Here is a 25,861-nt window from a genome sequence, read left to right as displayed (position 1 = left end):
TTTATTCATAGTTTTACAATAAAAAATAAAAAAATGTATTTTCATTATTTCACTTTTACTCAACAAAACTCTGTATCGCACAGACCTCGCTAATTAGCATATAAAGTAAGGTATTTAACTGCAACTGTCACAAAAACCAATTATGAGTATGTTTGTTTCTATTGTCGTTTATTTAAAAATGCCACCACGTTAGCACCACATGTGTGTTTGTGTTTATTGCATATGAAACTATTATTTGATTTTACCATTTATTAAATAAACATTAAGAAATTGAAATACTTAATTTTTATGTAGGAAGCATTTGGGGAAACATTAAATTTCCATTTCTCCTAACCCCATCATTTCTTGAAAGAAAACTCTAATGTGGATGTTAATCACATCATTTAAAGTGATGCCCAACCAAATAAAACAAAAAACATTTTTATAATACAATGCAAATAAACATTTAAAGTAATAAATGAACTCTCCATAAACTCCAACAGAATCAATCATATATTATATTAGTCTGTTACAGAAGAAAAGCCGATCATTAAATCGATAGGGCCCACAATCATTAGAACTCTCACTTTGACGTGAGGCGTTATCATTGGTTGCACAGCCCTCGCTGCAGCTAATCCGAGTTATTCGCATATAAGGGTCTACCATCCAAGGCAAGGGCTTTGGAGTAAGCAGATTAAATCCAAATGCAACAGGTGGCACGAAGGTCTCGGCTATTTCCGACCCATGGATTCCATCTCTGCCAGGTAACATACCACTACAGAATACTCCAGCACCTCAATTTCAAGGCTCGGAATTAAAAGTTTCAGATGTTTCAAGCTTCCACCATCCCACATATTATTTCAGCGCTGAATTACCAAGTGGAGTACCCTCTTTCTCGGCCACCACAACACCGCCCTCACCATTTACAGTTCAATAATATATTCAGGTATTGCAGGACGAGAATTCATCCTCCAACATCCCAACGAATGATATATCATTGCAAAAGGTAGACCCTTTTAGTACTCACTAGGTATGATGCTGAAATTCGATCATTGTTAGGTGGACTACATGTGACCCTCTCTAATGGCATCACACATCTTTTGGTACATTTGGATAATGCAGCATTAATAGATTTTGTGAATACCAACTGAGTATCTCACTGGTTCGAGCAGCTGCATAGAAATCATTTGAGACGACTAATAGACTCATTTGAATATATTAAGGCAATATAATCACACAGCCCATCTTTTTGCTTATATATCCTGTAAGGGCCAGTTCAATTTACACTAAACTCCAAACACTCGCAACATGTATCCTTTTCTATATCATTGAATTTCCACTTTTTTCTTGCCAAAAAAAAAATAAAACAGAACTGTTTAGTTGCATAAAACCTTGATTGTTTACGCTGTTCAGGGTGTTTTTAGACATGACACGTTATGTAGGTGTGGGGTAAAAGAGTAATTGCCCTTAAGTCAAATAAGTGTAGGAATGAGTTTACGTCTCATGGCCGAGGACATTTTCAACAGGCCTAAGCTGTTAACAGCGAACCAAAGTCTCCTTTAATTAGAATTGGTACTAGGGATGAGCATGGGCCGGTTTGGTTCAATTTCATGGCAGAATCTTGTAGGGCCGGTTTGGTTTAATAAATATAGTATATAGTTTAAAATTTATATTATCTCTATTGATTAAAATGACTAACTTAATATGTAGATTATTATTATATGATTAAGAACTTATAAATTAAATTTAAATTTTGTAAATATTACTTTTTACATTATTTATTATACATATTCAAATATTAAAAAAAATGATCAATCACTTAAATAACTTAATGGTCAAGTGAGACTATGGCCTTTGTAAGCATAAATGCTTGGGTTCAAATCTTCATATCTAAAGTTTTCTAGGGTTTATTTCAAGGCAAGTTTGGTTCCAAGGTAAGTTCTAACAAGGTCAGTTTTATCAAGGCCAACCAAGGCTGATTCATCGGCTTGGTTCAAATAAGGTAAACCCCTGGACCCTAAAACTAGAGGTGTAAATCGGTCCGTGCTACCCACGGCCCAACATGATTTTGAGCCGGCCCAGCATGGCCTGTATTATATATATATATATATATATATTGTATAAAATATAATTATATAATAATACATAGTATATAATATATTAATACAATAAACATTTTTTATTTTATTATACTATTTTATTTAATTATTATTTATATAAGCAATTGTATACACCAAAATTCATATAAAATTAAAATTTTAAGTTTTTTTTCAATTTTTTAAATAAATAACTTTGGCCTGATTTATGTCCTGGTCTAACCTAAGGCTTAGCCCACAGACCAACCCAGCCAAGCACAGGCCTATATAAGCTCGGGTCATGAGTCATGTTGGGCCAAACTCCCCCTCTAAAATATCCCAAAGGAGGGAGACACGACCCAATCTGCACTTTGCACGGCCACATACGGGTCGTGCCATGCCGGCCTAGTATGATTCATTTTAATGAGGGTTGATTTCAATAATTTGAAACCATACCCTATCCTGTAACTGATTGGGTAGTATCGGTTTAAGACGAATTGAAGTCGGTTACATTTGATTCCGTGTAGAACCTATGCATTTGCGCACCCCGTACCACCTTAATCATCACATGTCACAACCAAACACATTTCAAGCGTGCTATGGGGGGACATTAGCCCATCAGAACTCCGGTTCAGTTAGGATTGGTACCACCTTACTCATCACTTCACAGCCTAAGTTGCACGATTCAAGTGTTAACTTCCGGTACTTACTTTCTCTATATTTTTTCAATCTAAAAAATAAAAGAAAAGCTTTAAGTTTATTCATGATTTTGAACTGTTGAATCAAATGGTCAAATTGTTTGGCTCGAGAATCATCCAACAATCGGTCAAATCTGATTCTTGGCCAAAAACCTTTGAATCAGTTAATAATCCATCAATTCATTCAATGATTTTGGCCATTTTTTATTTTATTTATTTTATTTTTTAATTTTTTATGTCAAAACGAGCCATTCATTTGAATGGGACGATCGAACCATCAACTCAAAAACCGATAGCCAAAATGTATCAGACTAGACGGTCAAACCAGAAAATTTGTCCATTTTACCCTAAACCGTTATTTTGCCCAAAACCATTTATTTGGTTAGCAAACTGTTGACCAGTCAAGGTCGAACCGTTCGACTGTTCAAATTGAACAAATGACCTGTTCTAACAAAAAAATTAAAAAATGGCCAAAATCATTGGATAGTTCGAATGGTTTGAATGCTCGGGTTAGCGGTTTGTTGACCAAATCAATGGATTTTGGCAAAATACCGGCTCTAGGGTAAAATGGATGGTTTTCCGGTCCGATTGTCTGGTTTGGTCTGGTCCATTCTTTATTTTCTTAATTTTTTTTTTGTTAAAATGGGTCATTCATTTGATTTGAACGGTCAGACCATTCGATCCGGGAACCGGACTCATGACCGGTTCGTTGTCCGATTCAAACGAATGGCCCGTTTGTTGGACCCTTGACCAGCCAGGAGTCTGGTCCGAGTCGAACAGGTCGTCCATTCGAATCGAACGAATGACCCGTTCTGACAAAAAAAAAAAAAAGCCAAAACTATTGGACGGTTCGATCAGCGATTTGCTAACCAAATCAATGGTTTTTGGCAAAATAATAGTTATGGGGTAAAATGGACGGTTTTACTGTCTAACCGTCTAGTTGAGTCCGTTCCATTCTGGCCACCGGTTTTCGAGTCGATAGTTCAACCGTCCAATTCAAATGAATGTCTCATTTTGACATAAAAATTTTAAAAACTAATTAAAATATAAAATGGCCAAAATCATTGAATGGATAGATAAAACTAAACCAGTTGTTGAATGATTCTCGGACCAAACGTTTTGACCGTTCGGTTCCACAGCGATTCAAAAACCATGAATAAATTTAAAGTTTTTTTTTTAAGGTTTTTTTATCGAAATTTTTTAGGGTAAAAAAAGGGAAAATTCTCCATAGGCAGGCCGCGTTGTAAAGATGTGTAGCCAGCCAAACTCGTTCATTTACTTCACGCCAAGCTCGTGTCCTCCTTTGCCTCTACATTTTATCTTGGCTATAGAAGAACGGTGAAACTTCGCCAATCGCCATGAGAGAAAGGAAACAGCCAAAGGAGAACAGGTATGTTTCCTCAACTCTTCTTTTTCATCTCATCTACTGTTCCTGCTTTTCTTTCTCTCTGTTTTTTTTTTTTTTTCTACTTAGAAACAAATTAGCACTCGGTCTTCTGAGTAAACACGGCAATTTTACTCTACTTTTTAGTAGAGACATCTCCATTAGATTGGGTTGCTTCCTTCTCAATATTAACCGGAATAATTGGTTTTTTTTTTTTTTTTAAGTTGTTACCCAGAATTCGGACCGAAATATCAAACTACGTTTTCTCACAAAATTGGAACCGAAACATGAATATGCAGTGTCATAATCAATTTTAGATTCTAACTGAAACTCATTAACTGTATCTTTGAATTAGAACAGACATCGGATTCTGAATTGCTCCATTACAGGTTCCACTGTAAACCCCGACTGCTTCAGCTTTACTTCTTTTTTCCCCTTTAATTTCTTCTCATTCTTCTTTACCACAAGAACTGATTGGAAATAACATTTTCTAACACTTTCTGACATTTCTATACGGTGGCCAAACCCGAAAATTCATAGTATGCAACACTCAAATTGCAATCTCTTTAATGTCACAGTATTCGGCCAGAACCGTTTCGTAAATATCTACCCATGCGTTAACAATTCTCGATGAACGGAAGGCCTATGAAACGCCTCAACCACAAATACCCTATTAACGAGAGATTGAGGGAAATTAGTGGGGTTATTGTTATGTAATTGCTAGTATATTAACATATTCTATAATTGCTTATTCACATTTTATTTGAACAACTATTTACTATTTTGCAGACCCATGGATTTAGGAGTTCAAATTCGGATGGTCTTCGTTCCTGTGGCTCATGTGAGTAACTTGAAGTTGGTTTTCTTTCCTACCCTTTGTGCAAGGGCTTCCCTACGATGATATATGCATTTTATGATCTTTTGGTTTAGGGTATTTAGTCTATGTGATCCAGTTGTTAGAGAGGACATTGTGAAATTCATATGAGGACAGCATGCCATCACAAGGATTCGTGTATTCTAAACTTCATATCTTACACATTGGCATTGAATTGTCAAAGAATTCGAGTTATGGTTTCCATCTTCTAGACACGTTATGTTGAAGTTGGAAGATTCATTACCCCTCCAATGTTAACCCCAGGTTGTGGGCTAGTGTAGTGGCTGTTGTTGATTGATGTACGAGTTGAAGAATATAGAACTAATCTGCCTAGACAAATGGTCAGATAATTAACATCTTTATTTTGAATTGGTTTAAAACTCCCAATATACACATATACATACATGTAGACATACAAATGCATGTACATGTTTTGAAAACTGAGTCACACATTTAACTGGAAAGGGGGCTTTTCCTCGTTTTCACGGCTTATCCAGCTGATGTGGTTTTCAAAATTTTGATACACATACAGATACAAATACATAAGCATATACATATAACATGCCATTAAAGTTAAGGTGGTTGCCTTGCTTATTGGTTATGTACATATACATATAACAGTCCTTCCTCCTACTTACTCCTCCTCATCCTCCTTCCTCTTAAGGAGGCTTATGCCACCTTGTGCTTGGGAGGCTTACGCCTCTTACATTCTAAACTATGCCTCACACCTGTAGGTAGTGAAATGCCTTACATTACACCTCCACGTTTTAAAACATTGATTTTGACAACTATATCTGTATTTGTGTAATTTATCAAGTAAGATATCTCAATAATCAAGTATATATGAACTTAGTTTTGTTTTATTTTTGTACACTATTAAAAAAACATTTCAAAGAAATTGTTGAATGGGGCCACCTATTTGTGTTGTTGAGTGGGCCGATTTGTGTTTAGTTTATTTTCTTTTAAATTAAGAAGTTGTTGGGCCTTGGGTCCATTAGTTTTTTTAATTTTTAAAAGGGTTGTAACTATTTAGTTTGAGTTGCCGCCCTACTAAGGGCATCTTTGTAATATCTCATATTTAAGTTAAATATAAATAGAATGAGGGGCTGGCGGCTAGGTTTAATATACACAACCCTAGTTGACCTTCTTCTTCTTCCTTCCCTTTTCTCTTTCTATTGCTGAAATCTACAACTTTCTCCTCTTCCTTTCACAAGAAGCTTGACCGAATCAGCAGATAGTGGTTTCTACTGAAATCTTGTTGAAAGCACTGTTGTAGTGGCCTTGAGAAGCTTTGTGTTTACGTGCAAATTCCAACTGTTTTATCTGCTTATTGACATGTTAGTGGTTTCTCTCATGGTAAAAGTCTGCCGTGAATATTTTGGTTTGAAAATCTTGTATTGGTTAGATCATAGACTGATTGAAACTATATATTTTTTATAAGTAAAAATGGCTGCATTCTGGATTTATGCACATAGGAAATGGTATATTTTGTCAGTGCATCTGCATCTGCATCCTGTGAAGCTGCTCAATTGCTATCTGCCTTGTGGATGCCTATGCTAAAAGGTTGTGTTTCCACAATCTTGATGTTATTGTTGGAAATTGGAAAATAAAACATTCAATCTTTGGGATGAAAGAGTATCCCTTAGGTGGTTAGGATTCTCCAAGTAATATAATTATTTAATTTTTTTTATCTGCAATTTATATGCTTATTCAACTACAGCCCAAAACTGGATCAGTCAGCATAAGAGTTGTGGTCATTCATGTGCATAATACTTGTATTAAGCTTATTTTTAAATTTCCTGTGCTTTCCTTGCAGATTCAAAACTTGTGTATGCATTTAAGACTTGTACCCTATTCATGACTGTTTTGACAATTGGTCTGGTAATCAGTCACATCAGTGAAGTGTGGTTGTAAAATTCCTTTTTAACTTTTTACTCTTTTTTTCACCACACTTTCTTTAAATTGGCTTAAAATGCTAATATTAAATAGTTTTTGTTCTTTAAGATACTATCAGGACTGAAATGTTTAAAATATCTCATAATTTCATGTTGATAAGATGTCATTTGAGGCTTATGCCTTGAGACAAGTCTTATAGAAAACACCCTAAGGTTCAATCTGGAGGCCCACACCTAAAAGTATAGGGCACTTGCTTCACAGCTTGAGGTGTTTTATGTCAATTATGTGTTTCATGAATAACTGCGGTAGGTTTCTCATTACATGATCAAGTTAAAAACCCCTTCTTTTTTTTTTTTTTTTTGATATGTGCTTGTGGTTTGATTTAATATGTATGATTTTTAATACAGATTTGATGTTTTGATTCTAGTGTGAGCTTGTCTTAGACCACCAGGCCCAATCCCAAATAAAGGGGGAGGGTTGTGTCGGGTTGGCAGCCGGAATTAAAACTTTTGCCTAACTCGTATGGTCATGGATAGCCAATCCCATATGTTGGGATTGATAAAAAAAAATCCCATATGTTGGGATGGGGCTTTGATGATGATTGTTTTGCTTGCATCATGAATGCATAGACTAACACCTTAGGAACACTAGTAGACAATTGCAAGGAATAGACTAACACAAAATGAATATTAGTTGATCACTTCATCTCAAAGCTTTAAGGTTTGTCTTGTAGGCAATAGAGGGGTATGTGTGCATATTGGTAGGAAATGAAGTGTGCATTTCATGGTGAAGGCATAAAAGCAGAAAAAAAAAAACCATCCCTACCTAAGTTAACAAACTCAATCTGGGCTTTATCCATGATCATCTGTCATTTTATGGCATGCAGGTTTTAAGTATTGATTATATATGTAAGGTTGTGCTTCGAATACTCTGGCATTGTGTACACCTTGCTGTCAGCATATGGTACTTTGTTCTGAGAATGGTTCAGATGCTTCAAAGCCACATTATCTCAAGTGGGTTGTTGGTGAAGTACAAATCCCTTGATTTAAGTAACCTCCATTACCTAGCTGTTGTAGTAGACAGTGAAGAAGCTCAGCATACTTCCAGAATTCTTAAGCTTTTAAGTTGGTTAGCATCTATTGGCGTGAAGCATGTCTCTCTTTATGATATGGATGGTGAGGACACAAGAACAAATCTTAAGTGGGAGTTGGGTGTAGATTTACTTCTGTCAAATTTATTTTCTTTTGATAAGTTTTACTTCTCTCAAACAGATCTAATTTTGACACTCTGTTATTTTAGGAGTTCTGAAGGAATCAAAGGGTATCATTTTCGAGAAATTGGGTTGCAAAAGAACATGGGAGGTAGTACTCTAAGTTATTTTTATTCTATAACTCATTTGTATTAAATGTTTGTATCAGATCATTTACTTCCATGTCATGAAGTTCATTAGACTGTTTACCCCAAAAAAGCTCATGACTGCTAGGCTCCCTACCTTTGGTTGAACTCATTAAGAAAAAATATTCTCATGTTTTTTTCCTGGTTGTATTATCAATTTGTAGTATTAATTAACATGCTCATCGGTTACATTTTTAGATTTATGACGTGCTTGTGTTCGATAGTTCTAATTTGGTTTAACTATCTAAAATACAAATTAAGTATACATTTAACTTTCTATTCAACAATAATCATTTATGTTTCTCTAAGCTTACATCTTAAAATTTTCTCCAGTTGTAAACATGGTTATAAAAGGCCTTAAGGTGAGGCGAAGAGGTGTATGCCTTTAGTTTAGTTTTGAGGCGGGTTTTACTTGAGGCATGTGCCTACATTACTACTCTTGCAAAAAAATTAAAAAATAAAAAAAGAGCTCAAGAATATTAAATGGGTATAGAAGAAATTGGTGCTATACTGTAAAAAAAATAGCCAAGAAAATCAACTTAGGGTTTAGATATTTACCGAGGTATTCTTCTTTCAAGAGATTCAAATACTGAAATAGAGGTGCAGAAAAGATGAACACAATATTCTAGAATACGACTTCTGGAGGAGATTGGTTTAGGTGGCTTCTTCTGTTTTTGGCTGCTCAGTCAGTCAGTCAACCTGAAATAGAGAAGATAGATTTCTCCTCTCAAGGTTTTAGCATTTGAATCTACAATTTCCTCCAAAATTCATCACAGATACTAGAAAATTGAGAAGTTAAAAAATGAGATGCTATGGAGAATACAAAGGGCACCATTAAAAATCAAAACTGGAGTGCCTTCTTTAATGGAGTTAAAGATTCTAGATGCAACACCATGTGAAGCCAGAGATCTGTCAACTATGTTCTTTGTCATCGATCTCAGATTTTCAATGAGAACCCACCATTGTGCTTGCTCATCCCCCTCTTTCTTTCTAAACCCATATGTCGTCATTCTAGTTTTATCAGTATCTCCTATTGGCATGCAGTGCATGACTGCATGTGACTACTTAGATATCAGGTATAGTGTTCTTGTCTTATGATGATTAATGAGCATGGTCTCCACTTCCACCTGTACTTTGCTGGTATGAGGTGTTTCTTTGCTGTCATGCTTTAAGACTAGCTTATATTGTTGCAAGAATGAAATGGAGAGTGGTAAAGATTTGTAGCAGAATTTGTATGGGCCCATAGTGAAGTCAGTGGAATTCAATAATGCAAGTAGAAAGCCTTATGTGTTGATTTCGGCCAAACTTCTTGTGAAAGGAAGAGTAGAAAGTTGGGGATTTCAGCAAGAGACAGAGGAAAGGGAAGAAAAGAGAAGAAGGTCAACTAGGATAGATTAACATAACCCTAGCCGCCAGCCCCTCATTCTATTTATAATTAACTTAAGTATGAGATATTACAAGGATGCCCTTAGTAGGGCAGCAACTCAAACTAAGTAATTACAGCTCTTTAAAAAATAAAAACTAATGGGCCCAAGGCCCAACAACATCTTAATTTAAAAGAAAATAAACTAAACACAAGTCGGCCCACTCAACACTCCCCCTCAAGTTGGGAGTAAATGTCAACTAGGATAGATTAACATAACCCTAGCCGCCAGCCCCTCATTCTATTTATAATTAACTTAAGTATGAGATATTACAAGGATGCCCTTAGTAGGGCAGCAACTCAAACTAAGTAATTACAGCTCTTTAAAAAATAAAAACTAATGGGCCCAAGGCCCAACAACATCTTAATTTAAAAGAAAATAAACTAAACACAAGTCGGCCCACTCAACACTCCCCCTCAAGTTGGGAGTAAATGTCATACATCCACAACTTGCATAGATCATGCTCCAGCTTATTCTTTGCAATGCCTTTTGTGAGGACATCAGCAAGCTGCAGATCAGAAGAAATGTATGGAAGACAAACTTCTCTAGAAGTTACCCTTTCTCTAATAAAACGTCTATCTACTTCAATGTGCTTAGTTCGGTCATGCTGGACTGGATTATGAGCAATATTAATTGATGCCTGGTTATCGCAGTATAGCATCATAGGTTCTTCTGCCTAAACACCGATTTCTTCCAACAGAGAACGGATCCAGAGAAGTTCTGAAACTCCATGTGCCATGGCCCTATATTCGGCTTCTGCACTTGATCTTGCCACAACTGTTTGTTTTTTACTCTTCCATGAGACTAGGTTACCCCCAACTAGGGTGCACACTCCTGAAGTTGATCTTCTGTCATCGAGGCATCCTGCCCAGTCTGCATCTGTATAGGTCTCTAGCTTGAGCTGTCCATGATCAGTAAACAATATGCCTCTGCCTGGATGTCCCTTCAGATAAGCAAGGATCCTGTCAACTGCCTTCCAGTGCTGGTCTCGTGGAGCATGCATGTATTGGCTCACTACACTTACTGCATAGGAGATGTCCGGTCTTGTCATGCACAAGTATAGTAGCCGACCCACAAGTTTTTGGTACCTCCCAAGGTCCTTTACTGGTTCACCTTCCAATGCACTGATTCTATGGTTCTGATCAATGGGGGTGCTAGCTACCTTTGTTCCAAGTTTCCCTGTTTCTTGGAGAAGGTCCAAGACATACTTCCTTTGAGAGATAAATATTCCATGTTTCGATCTTGCAACTTCAATGCCTAAGAAGTATCTCAGTTCTCCAAGGTCCTTAATCTCAAATTCCTTATGCAGGTTCCTCTTCAGACTATCAATCTCACTCAGATCATTCCCAGTGACAACAATATCATCCACATAAACAATTAGGATTGACACCAAGGATCCCCTGCACTTCACAAACAAGGTGTGATCAGATTGAGTTTGAGTGTAGCCAAAAACAATCAGGGCCTTTCTGAATCTGTCGAACCATGCTCTGGGGGATTGTTTCAAGCCATATAGTGACTTCTTCAGCTTGCATACCTTTCCCTCTTTAGCACTATCATAAAAACCAACTGGAAGATCCATATACACCTCTTCTTGTAGATCCCCATTTAGGAAAGCATTCTTCACATCCAGTTGAAACAAGGGCCAAGAGTATGAGGCAACAAGAGAAAGGAGTATCCGAACAGAGGTCATTTTTGCAACTGGTGCAAAGGTCTCTAGATAATCAATGCCATAGGTCTGTGTGTATCCTTTTGCAACAAGTCTTGCCTTGTACCTCTCTATGCTTCCATTTGCCTTATACTTTACTGTGTAAACCCATCTGCATCCAACTGTCTTCTTGCCTTCTGGTAAGTCCACAATTTCCTATATCTGATTCTTAATCAAAACCTCCATCTCTTCTTGCATAGCTGCCTTCCACTCAGGTTTGAAGAGAGCCTCACTAACACCCTTGGGTATAGACACGGAATCAAGAGGAGAGAGAAAAACACGGTAGGAAGGAGAAAGTCCACTGTAGGATAAGTATTGTGATATGCAATGAGCAGTGCACTTCCTCTTCCCTTTTCTAAGAGCAATAGGGAGATCAAGGTTATCTGTAACAGTGTTAGTGGGACCAATGGGAACTGAAATAGTAGAGGGATCAAGAAGAATACCTGGATCTGTATCAGCCGAATCTGGAGTCTCCAAGGGATCGACAGGAAGTGGTGTGAGTTCTGATGTAGTGGAATCAACCTCCTTATGAAGTCTCTGCCGTGAGTAATACTGTGAGACGGAACGCAAAGGGAGTGGCAAGGTAGGTGACATCAGATGGTTGTCAAGCACAGTAGTAGACACAGGAACTGGAATTGGGAGAGGGATAGACTGCTAACTTACTTCCCCAAAACACTCCCCCTGAGAAGGATTCCTTGAGAAGAAGTATGTAGATTCGAAAAAGTTGATATCCATAGTAACAAACCAATTCCCAGAGACTGGATCATAGCAGCGGTACCCTTTCTGATTCTCTGCATATCCAAGGAAGACACACTTCTTTGCCTTGGGATCAAGCTTCGAATGGTAAGGACCAAGAATATGCGCAAAGCAGACACACCCAAACACCCTTAGAGGAATATGAAACATCTCCCCCTGAGGAAAAAGAAGGCCGAATGGAGTGCTGAATCCAAATATACGAGAAGGCATCCTGTTAATCAGATATACTACCGTGAGAACAGCATCACCCCAAAAACGAACCGGAACTGTCGCTGTGATCATCATGCTTTTTGCCGTCTCAACAATGTGTCCGTTCTTTCTCTCTGCAACACCATTCTGCTGTGGACTGTAGGAGCAGCTACTCTGATGGACAACACCATACTCCAACAAATACGAGGTAAGATGTCTCTCAAAATATTCCCTAGTATTGTCAGATCTGAACATCTTGATTCTAGTTCCAAACTGTGTTAATACCATCTGATGGAATTGCCTCACCAAGGATGGTACCTCATCACGTGATTTCATCAAGTAAATCTAGGAATATCGAGAGAAATCATCCACAAACAGGAGAAAATAGCGATAGCCGCCCATAGAGGGAACATGATAAGGGCCCCACACATCCGAATGAATAACATCAAAAGGAGAAGAACATCTTTTATTACTCGGTTTAAAAGAGTGTCTACAATGCTTTCCAAGTTCACAACCTTCACACTTCAATCTTGACAGACTCACAGACTCAAACGGTTTTGGAAACAAAGAACTTAATGAAGAAAAAGACAAATGACCCATATGATTATGCCAAAGTATAATCCGATCCACAAGTTTTGACTCACTGTCCTTGCAAACATGATGAGTTTGGTGAATTGGAAGAGTATCCAGGAGGTAGATTCCATTCACTTCACGACCACTCCCAATCCTCCTCTTTGAATCCAGATCCTACAAAATACAATGTCCAGGAGAAAAAATTGCTGAGCAGTTCAGATTCTTAGTCAAACTATTAACAGATAACAAGGTGGTGCTCAATCTAGGAACATGGAGGACAGAGGGTAAACAAATGGAATCATTAATCTTGACAGATCCCTTCCCAGCAATAGGAACATGGGATCCATCAGCTGTGGAGACCCTATCTCTACCAGAACTGAGCTGGTAAGAGGAGAAAATGGCGGAGCAATGGGTCATGTGCTCTGAGGCTCCAGAGTCTATAATCCAATGAGACATCTCCTTACCTGAAGCAGAAACATAGTTTGCAGTGACATGTGGACTACCTGTGTGGGCAAGGGAGGTAGAGTGAGTTCCACCTGTGCTACCTGTACCTTGTTGTCCGGTTGCGGCTGAATTGAAACTAGTTGTGTCCCTCTGATTCAGAAGCAACCCAAACCTCTCAAGCTCGGCCCTTACTGCAGCAGCTGCAACAGACTCCAAGGCAGCTGTAGTAAGGGGGGTTGGAGTGTCAACAGTAATTGCCATATGTGCATTTCCTTTCTTATTCTTCAATCTGGTCGGCACAAGATGTGGGTGGAGCTTCCAACAAGTATTTCTTGTATGCTTTGGTTTCTTACAGTAGTCACAGACCAAGTCCCTTTTGTCTTCCTTCTTGTTCTCATTGCCATTCTGTTTAGGTTTCACAGCACTTACCATAGCAGACTGATCAGACATGAGATTCTTCATCATTACATCCCTCCTGCACTCCTCTCCTGACACGAATGCATATGCTTGGGAGAGAGTGACACTGTCCCTGGAAAGAAGATGATGTCATGCAATGTCATACTCAGGGTTAAGGCCAACAAGGAATTCGAACACCCTATACTTCTCTAAGTGTCTTTGATAGGTAGCTGCATCCTTGGTGGTTTCCCAAGAAAAGGTCTCTAGATGGTCAATCTCCTGCCACAAGGTCTTAAGGACTGAAAAATAAGTTGCAACAGATCTATCTCCCTACCTAGTAGCAATAATCTGATTTCTCAGTTGATAAGCCCTAGCAACATTCTCCTTCTGTGAATAGGTCTCTGCAACCCCATTCCATATCTCCTTAGCAGTGTTTGCCCATAAAAAGTTTTACTTATATGTGGCAACATAGAATTACACAACCATGTCATTACCATATAATTTTCTTGCACCCATCGGGAGTTGCCAGTTTCGGGTTTTACCTCTTCACCAGTAATATACCCCAATTTTCCACGAGCCCCAATGGCCATCTTTGCAGATTGGGACCATTCCAAGTAATTTGTACCATCCAACCTAACTGTAGTAATGGTTCCGACTCCGAAGGGGTCTCCAGCACCTCCTCCCACTTGTCCCATTTCATTCCCGGGCTTATATTCAACTCTGTGTCCCTCCATGTGTCTCAAAGAGGTACAGAAAACAACTAAAAAATGCAACATGAATAAACAGAATACCTTTTGGAACCGACGACACTCCTTTGGTGTCCTGGACTTTCTTCCCACGAAAGATTCCTTTTCGGTGGGATGGGGAGAAGAGAGAGAAGAAGCAACCGCCCTCTCTAGAGGCCTCCAAACCACATGGAACTTGAATCGCCCCTTACAAAAAACCCAGAGGAACCCTAAAAAAATAGGGGGCCACTACCTAGGTCAAAATTGAAGAGTCCAACAAAATCAGGACTCTTCCCCTTTCTCTAGTTTTTCCTGATTCTGATGAGAAACCCTAGACCAACTACAGGGCATACAGATCCATCAAGAAAATCCAAAAACTGGGCTTACCTGAAAGCTTCGATCAGCCTCTTAAATCTCCATGCAGTCAACCGATCTAGGGCTGCAGGAACGAATCTCTTCAAGAACCTTCAACCTGCTCTGATACCAAGTAGAAAGCCTTATGTGCTGATTTTGGCCAAGCTTCTTGTGAAAGGAATAGTAGAAAGTTGGGGATTTCAGCAAGAGACAGAGGAAAGGGAAGAAAAGAGAAGAATGTCGACTAGGATAGGTTAACATAACCCTAGCCGCCAGCCCCTCATTCTATTTATAATTAACTTAAGTATGAGATATTACAAGGATGCTCTTAGTAGGGCGGCAACTCAAACTAAGTAATTACAGTTCTTTAAAAAATAAAAACTAATGGGCCCAAGGCCCAACAACATCTTAATTTAAAAGAAAATAAACTAAACACAAGTCGGCCCACTCAACAATGCACATCAGTGGTGAGAATTCTATTATAGATATGGCATCTAGTGTCATAGAAACATGTTCCAACTCATTGAATATGTGGAACTGATTTGATTTACTGAAGGCATTTGTTATGACGATGGAAAAAGTCAATTTAGGTTCAGAAGAAGTTATCCAGTGGTACAGTAATACACCACAAATAAATAGTTAAAATAATGAACAATAAGATAATATATTAAGTTTGTATGATTTTATCCTAGTTAAATTTTATTCTTTTAATTTGTCAAATGTTTATTTTATCTTTTAAATAATTGAAATAATTTTTATTAGTCAAAGATGAATAGGAAGCGGGACTATCTTTCTAAGCCTTAAATTTGTTTTTACTTAGGGTTTTCACATTGAGGGTTTACTTTTTGCAATTAAATAATTGAAATAGCGTGTCTGTTGTTTTGAATAGCGTATACTGTATAGATATAGTTTATATTAATATAAATTATACATTATGAATTTTGATTTATACATTGTGAACTTTGGACCATAAACTTTGATTATTCATTTATTGTTTAATATGCATTTCTTTTATACTAATTGGTATGATACAGTGTTATGAGAAAACACACACACACATAGTGGGTTGACAGGATTTGACAAAAAAGGTGAATTGAATGCTTTTTAGTTTTCATGTCTCTATTATTTATAAATTTTATCTCTAAATTTTGGATTTTTTGAGGCTTACGCCTCAAAAAGCCTTGAAGCCTACACCTTGCCTCTTTGAGACTGAATTGCCTTGCCTCCACCTTCAGCCTTTTAAAGCCTTGGTTGTAAATTAGGTTAATATAAAGTTGATGAGCAATGCTGTATCAGCTAGTGAGCTCTAATAAAGTGCAATGAAATATTCAAAAAAAAAACTGCAATGCAATCTTCCCAGTTTAGTTTGACAAAGGAACAATTTGAGAGCACTTCTCCCCAAGTCTGGGGCTGCCAAAAATCCAAGGCAGATGGTTTTATTGGAGCTTGTTCATTTTGGTAGTGCTAGAGAAGGAAGTATGTCAGTATGATCATTAAGACAATGGTATATATTTGTGCTAATTTAAACCACTAAAATATAAAATTGACATGACTAGGAACTGGATATTTGTACATAGCTAACCAAGATTTTGAGGAGCCATTTCTTCTGTGTAAATATGAAGTGTTCAAGATCCAACTGGTTATTTCTCTTGATTTCAGTGTTACTAGGGCCTTTTTTAAATTTTCGGGTTTTTTTTTCTATTTTATGTTGGTTTGGTTTATGAGGATTTAAGTTTATTTTGGATTAGTTAATCAAAGGATTTTTTTTGTAACTTTGTATTAACTATTTATATTAATTATTATTATGTATGCCTCTTTACATAATGTTGCTCTACACTTAAAAAAAAAAAACAGTGTTACTCTAAATGCAAGTTACTAATTAAGCTCTGGATCATGCTTGCCCAGTTTGTTGGTTTGCCTGGTTCAAATTCAGGTTCCCTATTCATAAGTTACCACTAAGTACACTGAGTTTATTATGGGTAGGCTTTTAAAATTCACCTCTCTGTTCACCTAGGCTAGATTCATCTTGTCCAATTAGCTTTCACTCAGGTATGCCTAAATCGCCGAGTTACTGATCAGGGCTCTCAATAGAGCCCGAAAGTCCACGATATGATCTGAATATTTTGGATTCAAATGATCTGCTTACATAAACAAATCAAACTCAGGTTCTAAAAGTTTGGTCCATTTAATAATTGGATTGAATGCAGATCTAACCAAATTTTATCTGATTAAGATCCAAATCCAACATAATATATATTATCATAATCTAAGACTTGTCCTAGCTAGATGGGGTTGGCTACATAATCCTGTTTTGTCATTCTGTTCTTTTCAGTGCCATATCCATTGTTAAACTTACCAGTGTGAGTTTGTCTTACACTGCCAATCCCAAGTTCAGATAAAGGACAAGGTCAACAGTCAGCATTAAAACTTTTGCCAAACTCTTATATAGATAGATTTAATCTGAAAACCTGAAAATCTGGTAGGATTTGAATTTGATCCAAGACCTCCAGATCCTATCAGATTTTGTACCAAATTCAGTAGGGGCTTTTTGATAATCAGATTGAACTTGGATGTGGCTGGATCCTATCTGAATCAAACCCAATTGTAGTCCTATTAGTTAAGTAGATTAAGGTATACTAATAGTAGATATATGTGTATGTTTTTTTTTTCAGAAAGATATACGGGTATGTTACAACATCATGTCATTATCACTTAGTCTAAGGGCTCAGTATGTACCTCCTAGATTTTGTACCGAATTCAGTAGGGGCTTTTTGATAATCAGATTGAACTTGGATGTGGCTGGATCCTACCTACTTGTTAGGCTTTCTTATTTTGATCTGGTAATTTGCATATTTAAATCTTTACAGGAGATACAGTTCAGTAATGTCAGATCATTTTTCAAAATTTTCATGAACCTAGCAAACTAGTAGAAAACGAAAAAGTTCTCAAGCTGTACTAAGTGAATTAGGTAACTATATTCTGGACCTCTTATGATTTTTTAGGTTTCATTTTAAATTGTTTTTCAAAGAGAGGTAAGCACCGTAAGTAATTTGATCTGGTAATTTGCATATTTAAATCTTTACAGGAGATACAGTTCAGTAATGTCAGATCATTTTTCAAAATTTTCATGAACCTAGCAAACTAGTAGAAAACGAAAAAGTTCCCAAGCTGTACTAAGTGAATTAGGTAACTATATTCTGGACCTCTTATGATTTTTTAGGTTTCATTTTAAATTGTTTTTCAAAGAGAGGTAAGCACCGTAAGTAATTTACAGTTGCATCTCAAGTACAAGTTAATCAGACCACTTTTTTATGGATGATCTAGTGAAATTAGTTTAGTCTATTTTCTAGTTATTTCTTTGTTGTATTTGTTTCCTGATCAGTAACAAAAAGTGTACTAATATTATAAAAGGACCATAAATTCCAGAACCTGATGTTTTCTAGCTATTTATTTGTTGTTTTATTGCTTTTATCTTAATACAGAACCTGATGTTTAGTAACCCATAATATAATTCATGCTTTAAAACCATTCCTGGTTGAACTTTGGTCCATACAAAAACACCTTATTAGACTCTTTTATTCATTGTAAGCCATCTTGTTTTCATTTCTTGCTAGAACATCCTAAATCATTATTTAGCATTGCTTTAGTCTTCTCCCTTCCAATCGTATTCTGCTTCTTTTATAGACATGCTGCCATCAAAAATGGTTCATGAAAGAGGTTCTCTGGAATATTGGTATTAGAATATCTTATCATCAATTAGACCCTCAGTCTAAATTGGTTCCAAACACTTCATAAATACAGAAAATGAAAACAAGATAAAGGGACATAATACCTTTACTATGGCAAGCGCTCTCAAGACTGTTATTACCAGGACCTTCTAAAAGGATATATGACAAAGATAGCCTCTTTATTCCATACAATAGAACAGCTTGCCTTTGAAGGCATCTAGATTACTAAAAGGCTTCCCAAAGGATATGACAGTAAAGCCTCTCAGTACCTTAATTTAAATTAGAATAAGACATTTTTTTAGCCCTTATAAGAGCCATACCAGCCTTGTTTATGTTGGGCCTATGTAACACCAAGCCCTAACCATGGTTAGAGAATTTTTGAACTCCATATGTATATAATCTGAATAGTTTTTCTTTTGCATTTCCTCTATTCTACCCTATTATGTTAAGCTCTTAAATTATTTCCTGCAGGAAGTAGATGAAAAAATATCACTTTTGGAAGGAAAGCCAATGAAATTGGAATTTGTTTCATCCTGTGATGGAAAAGAAGGGGCAGCTAAAGCAGCTAGCTTTCTCTTCTCCAAGTTTTTGAAAGCAGCTAATTCACATGGAAACCAAGAAGGGCTAATCATTACAGAACCTGACATGACAAATGCACTAAAAGCTGTTGGTTCGTTCTTGTTTTACCTGCTGAATAAACTTTGTATGTTTCTTCATTTCAAGACCCAATGCTTCTTCCTTGTTGCCTTGTTGTCATTGCATTCTATTGATGCCAGGTTGTGGAGGGCCAGAACCTGATGTTCTTCTAATTTATGGGCCTGTAAGGTGCCATCTAGGATTCCCAGCTTGGAGATTGCGATATACAGAATTTGTGTAAGCACTTTTTTCTCTAAGGTCTGGTGAAAGGAATGTCATGTATGTATAAAAAAAAGTTATGGTGCTTCAGGAGTATTACACAATGCATGCTTAGCATACCTATGGTATGGAGTCCAACTATAATAGCAGGATACCTAAAAACTAATAACTGATAACTGATATCATTAGAAGCAGTAATCAATCAATTGGTGTCCATCAAAATTCACCGGAAGCGGGGGTCTAATTGGTCAAAGTTCTTCCAGTATCATAGAAATGCCCATATATAGGCAAGTTGGGTTCAGGTAGGGTTGGGTTGGGTGGGCCAATGCATCAACCCTAACCTGACCTTCAACCAAACTCAACTTTTTCAGGGCTGTATGGGCCTCTCATATACTTGTAAGTTGGTTGTGCAAACTTGGTAGAATAGTAGGTATAATTATACCAACAAGAGTCTTGGTTTCAATTAATTGTCGAAAAGACTTGGTTAACTGCTGAAGTCACGTCATGGACATAATTGATATAACTTATCTATTTTGTGATGGGCTCGTATTTCTGGCAAATACAACGAGTAAAATAGAAAATACAGTAGTTTTCCATTTTGTTATGATTTGCTTTTTGTCCAAAATATTTTCTATTTTTTTCTTTGATCGTAGGCACAACCCTTACAATTTGAGTTTTATGCACATGAATCAAGAGGTCCTACCTGTTGCTATTTGCACTTGCCCTCCTAGATAGTTGATCAAAGTTCAACGATTATCTTATTATCTATGTAATCCAACTTTCTATTGATTGATCTGTATGTCTGTGCAAAAAGCAAATGGTTGGGTTCTAATCCAGATCGACCATCCCTCTCAAGACCCCAGGTAGCAAGGACCAGCATCGGATGATGTGTTTCTTGTAGATGTTTTTTGTTTCCTTTCTTATGCAGAAACATACTTACTCCTCTTTGTTTGCTTAGGTTTATTTTCCTACATTTAAGTTTTTGTTGTTTTTTACAGACATATGGGACCATTAAAGTCCATGTCATATGGTTCGGTAATTAAAGCCATCCACAAATTCACAAAGGTGCATCAAAACTATGGTAAGTGATTACAATTTAGAACTCTCCTAATGAAGCATCCCCCCTCTCCGGGGGGGAATTTATTTGTTGTATAAAAGCTCACTTCTAATTTGTTCAGTGCTCCTCCCCATCCATATTTTGGAAGTTTAAGACCTTCAGATGAAAGAAAGAAATGAAGTGAACATATTATTGGGTTGAACATGTTATATAATATTTCTGTGTGTCATCAGGTTCATGAGACCAGTGCTGATAGTTTGGCATTCCAAGAACAGTCTTGAACAAGAGATGCAGTAGCAAGTTATAGTAATCTGATCACAGCAAACACAAAAGCATCCCGACCTTCACCTTTGTGATGCTATAGAGTATTTATTTTCCACACGTCTCACTGTTTTAGACTTTTAGTTTATAATCAACAATATTGTCAGCTTTTCATGAAACAATATCCAATTCATTTTTGTTTCCTGAGGTGGGCTCAAGGGGCTGACGTGTGGAGCAAGTGGAGTCACCTGTGCAATTCATGTGTGTCGTTTATAATGGTCTGTAAGTCTGTATTTGCCAGTGCTATTGATGAATATCGATGGGTGCTCATCAATATTTCATCTTATATATGCCGAAAAGTTAAAACAAAATATAGAAAAAAAATAAAGAAAGAAAAACGGATATGTGTGCAATACAAATAAATACAAAACACCAGGTTTTGCACTCTACATATTTGCATGTGCACTCCTTCCAAACTGAGCCTTAGTCTTTTAAGAAGATGCCTGACTAAGAAAATTGCTTTACGACTATTAATTAGATGTAGGGCTACAAATAAAGCGGATCAAACCAGATATCAGATAGGTCCAAATTTAATTTACTTGTATTCAATCTAGTCTTTATCTGTTGGATTTATATCAAACTTGGATTGCAATTGGATATTGAATTGTATTAATAAATTAAACTAAAAATTACCAAAACTTATATATTGTTGATAAATTAATTAAAAATTGTTTCTATATTGTATATCATTATCATGAGAAAAATATATCAAAAATTAATTTTGTGAACCTTTTTTGGTTCATAGATACAAGGTTTTTCCTATGGGCTTTGAACAATGACCCCACCTACCACATGAATTTTGATAAGTGCTACCTGATTGATTACCACCACTTCTATGATAGTTGAACCCAATATAAATTTCAGATTTATTTGATTGGATAGGGATGGGTCGTTATAAACGGATCAAAATCATCCTTAACAGGACCAATATAAATTTCAGATTTTATTTGTGGATTATAAACGAATACCATTTACAGCCCCAAATACGATAGGAACAAGGTGAAGCTAAATTCCAAGGGTATAAAAGGCTCTCTGTAAAGCATTCTATCACCTAGATTCCACCCAAAATCCAATTCTAAGAAGGATCTGATTTTTAATATATATATATATAACTTCTATGATTACAACCAATTAAAATATCAGCCGTCTAAGCATCACCACGTCAATGATCCACGTTAATTGTAATCCAACGGTGAAATAAATCCATTTCAATTTCATGCAATAGCTAAAGACAAGTTCCAAATCCTCAAATCCAAGGTTTTTAAAACAAACCCAGAGAACAAATCCGTCAGGGGTCCAGTTTTCAGGTCGAACAGTCTGACCATTTTAACCGAATAGCCAACTCATTCTGACAAAAATTTAAAAAAAAAAAATTTTAAATCAAAAATGATCAAAACTGTTTGAATGGTTAATTGCCCAGGTCAGTGGTTTGTTGATCAAAATCAACGGTTTTTGGAGAAAATCCGGTTTTGGGAGAAAAGGGAACCGGTCGGTCCGACCGTCCAGTCTAGTCCGGTTTTGAAAATGCTCAAACCAATGGGTAGCATCAAGCCCCATCAACTCCAATTGGGAGTCAAGACGATGACTTTAGGAGTGCTTAAAAATAAGTACTTATTCAAATAAGCATTAATTTTAGGACAGGACCACATCAATAAGCATTTATTTGCGTTTGAGAAATAAACCCGAAATAAATGTTTATTCTGAGAATAAGTACTTATTTGAGAAGCCCAAATTTTGGGCTTATTCTTAAGTGCTTATTTCATTTCTGGCCTATATTGGACCACCACACCATTTATTTTAAAAATACCTATGCTACCCCTATTTAAAATAAGTGTTTTTCACCAAATGCTCATAAATTCTTATTAAAATAAGCACTTATTTTTCAAATGAGCATTCCCAAACTTGGCCTAAATTCACTTCACTTTGAAACCACTAAAGAGAATACGGGAAAAGGAAAGAGTGGAGGAAAAGGCAGAACTACCGAAGACTAAGTTTGGGAATGCTTATTTGAAATATAAGTGTTTATTAGAATAAATACTTATGAGCATTGGTGAACAAAGCACTTATTTTAAATGGGTAGTATAGATATTTTGAAAATGATGTGATGGACCAAGATAGGCCAAAAGGGAAATAAACACTAAGACTACATCTGGCATTCCTTATTTTAAGGACATCACTCCTTTTGCAGTTAAAATGCACATATGAAAACTGAGTTTTTAACTGCAAAAAGGAGATAAGTCCTTAAAATAAGGAATGCCAAATGCAGCCTAATTGAAGCCCAAAATTGAGATTTCTCATTATTCTCAAATAAGCACTTATGAATTTATTTTCTAAAAATAAGTACTTATTGTGTGTTTCCATCCCAAAACAAATGATTATTGAATAAGCACTTGTATTTTTAGTCACTCTCAAACTTAACTGAAGTTTAGCAAAGGGTCATTTACTAGAACACCCCCTATAGTTTCACATATTTACTTAAACCTACCCTATAGTTTACATTTTACTAAAACACCCCTTATAGTTTGCAACCTAGGCTCAGTTTGGAAGAAATACAAATACAAATACATACAAAATACAAGGTTTTGCACTCTACATATATGTATTTGTACTCCTTCCAAATGGAGCCCTAGTTACTTAATCCACCTTTCATTAAGAACTATTTGTTTTGCCATCTGAAAATAGTAGCATGATCACCTAAACAAAGTGCAAAATGTTTAAGGGCATGGACCCCTTGTTTATTCCAAAAGTACCCCTAAATTGAGTGGAAATGTTCAAGGATATAAATCCATGGTTGTCTATTCTAAAAATACCCGACACTTTTTGGTGTAGAAAACGAAATTGACTAAATAGATAAAAATAGAGTGGTTGTCCATGTTTTAATTGGGATAAAAATGGCATTTTTATTTTTAATTTCTATTGATTAAATTTATTTGAAGAAATGTTAGCGTTAAAACTGTCATTTTACACTTTGATCTAATGGAAGGTTGATTAAGTAAATTGACCACAAACTATAGGTGATGATGTTTTAATAAAACACAAGCTATAATGTAGAGTTTAGTAAATTTATGAAACTATAGTGGTGTTTTAGTAAATGGCACTTTAAGAAACTTCAAAGAACACCTATTCTATTAATATCGAAAATCTAGAAAATGAGTATAGTCTTGAATCCCTAATTGAAAATATTCCCAACTGATCATTCTCAGTAGTGCAACAGCAACTCTACAACCATTACTGAGGAGTCTTTGGCTTTCTCTCACTCAGTATTCAGCCATTCATCACGTTCTCAACCCAAGTTACCCAACTTACATCGTTGCTCCAGATTTCAGAGCTTCAGACATTCTCTTCAGTCATCGAGATAGAACACAACTCCCAACTTTGAAAGAAGAATATCGCTGCTCTTTCTCATTGATCTACGTTTCGTAACTACAACCTTCGAAAAAGAAAACGATAGAAAGAAATAGACTTGTTTCGTGGAATCTGAACAGTAAAGTAAAATAGAAAAAACATAGTGCAAGAAAGAGAGAAGTAGAACTCCTACTACTCGAAAACCCATTGATTCTCTCTACGAAGAGCTTCCTCTTCATGGAGTTCAAAGTCATTCTTAATGCCGAAAATATCACGGACCTCTTCTACGGTCTTGTCCTTGATTTTGTCGGCAATGGCTTGGCAAGTCAATTCCAAGAGCTCCTCTATGTGGAGGTAATTTGCAGCCAACGCGTAATTGAGAAGCTGCGAATAATCGGCATTGACGAATTCTTTGTCGAACTCTTTAATGTTCTTCTCCGAGACATCCGCACGGGCTTTGACGTGCTCCTTGCAGAACTCGATGACCTTCGAGAGTACTCTGCCCGTCACGTTCGGGATGGGTATGATTGTGGTTTCCAAATCCTCCTCGATCATGTTCTTTATCGTGATCGACTCCATCGCCACCTTCACATCCACCTCGAAGATTTCACCGTCCGAGCTCCTTAGTATTACATTCTTTGTAGTCTCGTCGGTGTTCGTTGAGGCACTCTCGTTGTTGTTGTTCGACGATGACAATGACATGGCTACCTACGATGGGCCGGCGTCTGTACTGTTATAACAAAAGAGAAAAACAAATAAACTAAACAAGAACACGGTGAAAGATTTTATTACCGAATGAATGATTTAATGTAACAGAAACCTAAAACCCTAGGCAAACTATTGCCGCCATAAACAAAAAATATTTTATCACCAAAAAGATTGAAAAAGAAAAGTAGAGAACGGGGACGAGAGAGATGGAATCATAACCTAATAACAGAGAAACCGGCTTCTTCTCTGCAAATTGAACGAAAGAATAGATGATGACGACGACGATTATGACGATGAATTGATGATGAGACTGAAGTCCGAGACGTAGGTGATGCAAATTAAACCTACCAACCTAATTTATTTTAGATATTCTTTATTTTCCTTCTTTTAGTTTGACTTCCAGAACATAGCGTAGGAGCAATGCATAACGAGGGTGCTGTAATCATTCACAATTTCCAGACCATATGGCCTATGGGCATATCAATTTTGATCAAGCCGGACCAGCCGGATTAGGGCATATAACTCAAACCTGACCGTATCAACCGGACCAAGCCAACCCGAGTTTCAAGGCTCTGTGACCCGTGTGGGCCCAATAACAACTAACTTGGTTAATCTGGGCCCAATGTAGTCAGCCTTTGCTTCTTCGTTGGATTGGGCCTCTCTGTTGATGACTGATTGACTGCCCTAGTGAGTGGTGACTCATCAGCTGCAAACTTCAGTCCACTTATTGGTTGTGATGAAGACTGAAGAGCAACTCTGCAACAAAACATTTCAAGCAATAAAATATGATGAATTAACAAGGCAACTCAAACGGATAGATCTCTACGCTATAAAACGATCGGATCCAGTTGCATCCGTATCCACATACGATAATGAAACAAACCTTTAGATTCATATTTGCATTCAATTATCATGTAGGATTTTAGATTGGATTCAAATTTAATTTATAATCATTCTATTGTGTTTAAAATAATCAGAAA

At 36.7% G+C, this 25,861-nt stretch overlaps 1 protein-coding gene and 1 pseudogene across 4 annotated transcripts; one reads left to right on the top strand and one right to left on the bottom strand.

The window, feature by feature from the left end:
* The first annotated feature begins 3,858 nt into the window (after nucleotides 1-3,858).
* Nucleotides 3,859-21,114, top strand: LEW1 (Undecaprenyl pyrophosphate synthetase family protein). 2 transcript variants are annotated; one of them, XM_088946246.1, is made up of 8 exons: nucleotides 3,859-4,142; nucleotides 4,926-4,977; nucleotides 7,793-8,081; nucleotides 8,206-8,267; nucleotides 19,067-19,265; nucleotides 19,372-19,468; nucleotides 20,449-20,531; nucleotides 20,741-21,114. In XM_088946246.1, the coding sequence occupies exons 1-8, from the start codon at nucleotides 4,111-4,113 to the stop codon at nucleotides 20,746-20,748; spliced, it is 822 nt and encodes a 273-aa protein (XP_088802372.1). In that variant the 5' UTR covers nucleotides 3,859-4,110; the 3' UTR covers nucleotides 20,749-21,114. The 2 variants fall into 2 exon arrangements, with proteins under 2 accessions (XP_088802372.1, XP_088802373.1); XM_088946247.1 differs by lacking the exon at nucleotides 3,859-4,142 and adding an exon at nucleotides 4,310-4,525.
* A 3,088-nt stretch (nucleotides 21,115-24,202) lies between these two features.
* On the bottom strand, nucleotides 24,203-25,197 carry LOC148850923 (SKP1-like protein 1A pseudogene; annotated as a pseudogene). Of its 2 annotated transcripts, none has more exons than XR_016099858.1 (2): nucleotides 25,101-25,197; nucleotides 24,203-24,898 (listed from the first exon to the last, which is right to left on the bottom strand). The product of XR_016099858.1 is annotated as an SKP1-like protein 1A pseudogene, transcript variant X2 (transcript). The 2 variants fall into 2 exon arrangements; XR_016099857.1 differs by having other exon boundaries at nucleotides 24,203-24,903; nucleotides 25,101-25,196.
* Nucleotides 25,198-25,861: the final 664 nt, after the last annotated feature.

The sequence above is a fragment of the Nelumbo lutea genome, chromosome 5 (assembly GCF_056320005.1).
Source record: "Nelumbo lutea isolate HS-2025 chromosome 5, American lotus-T2T, whole genome shotgun sequence".
NCBI lineage: Eukaryota > Viridiplantae > Streptophyta > Magnoliopsida > Proteales > Nelumbonaceae > Nelumbo > Nelumbo lutea.
The sequence above is the reverse complement of the archived record's forward strand: the minus strand, read 5'-3'. Positions and strand labels throughout refer to the sequence as shown.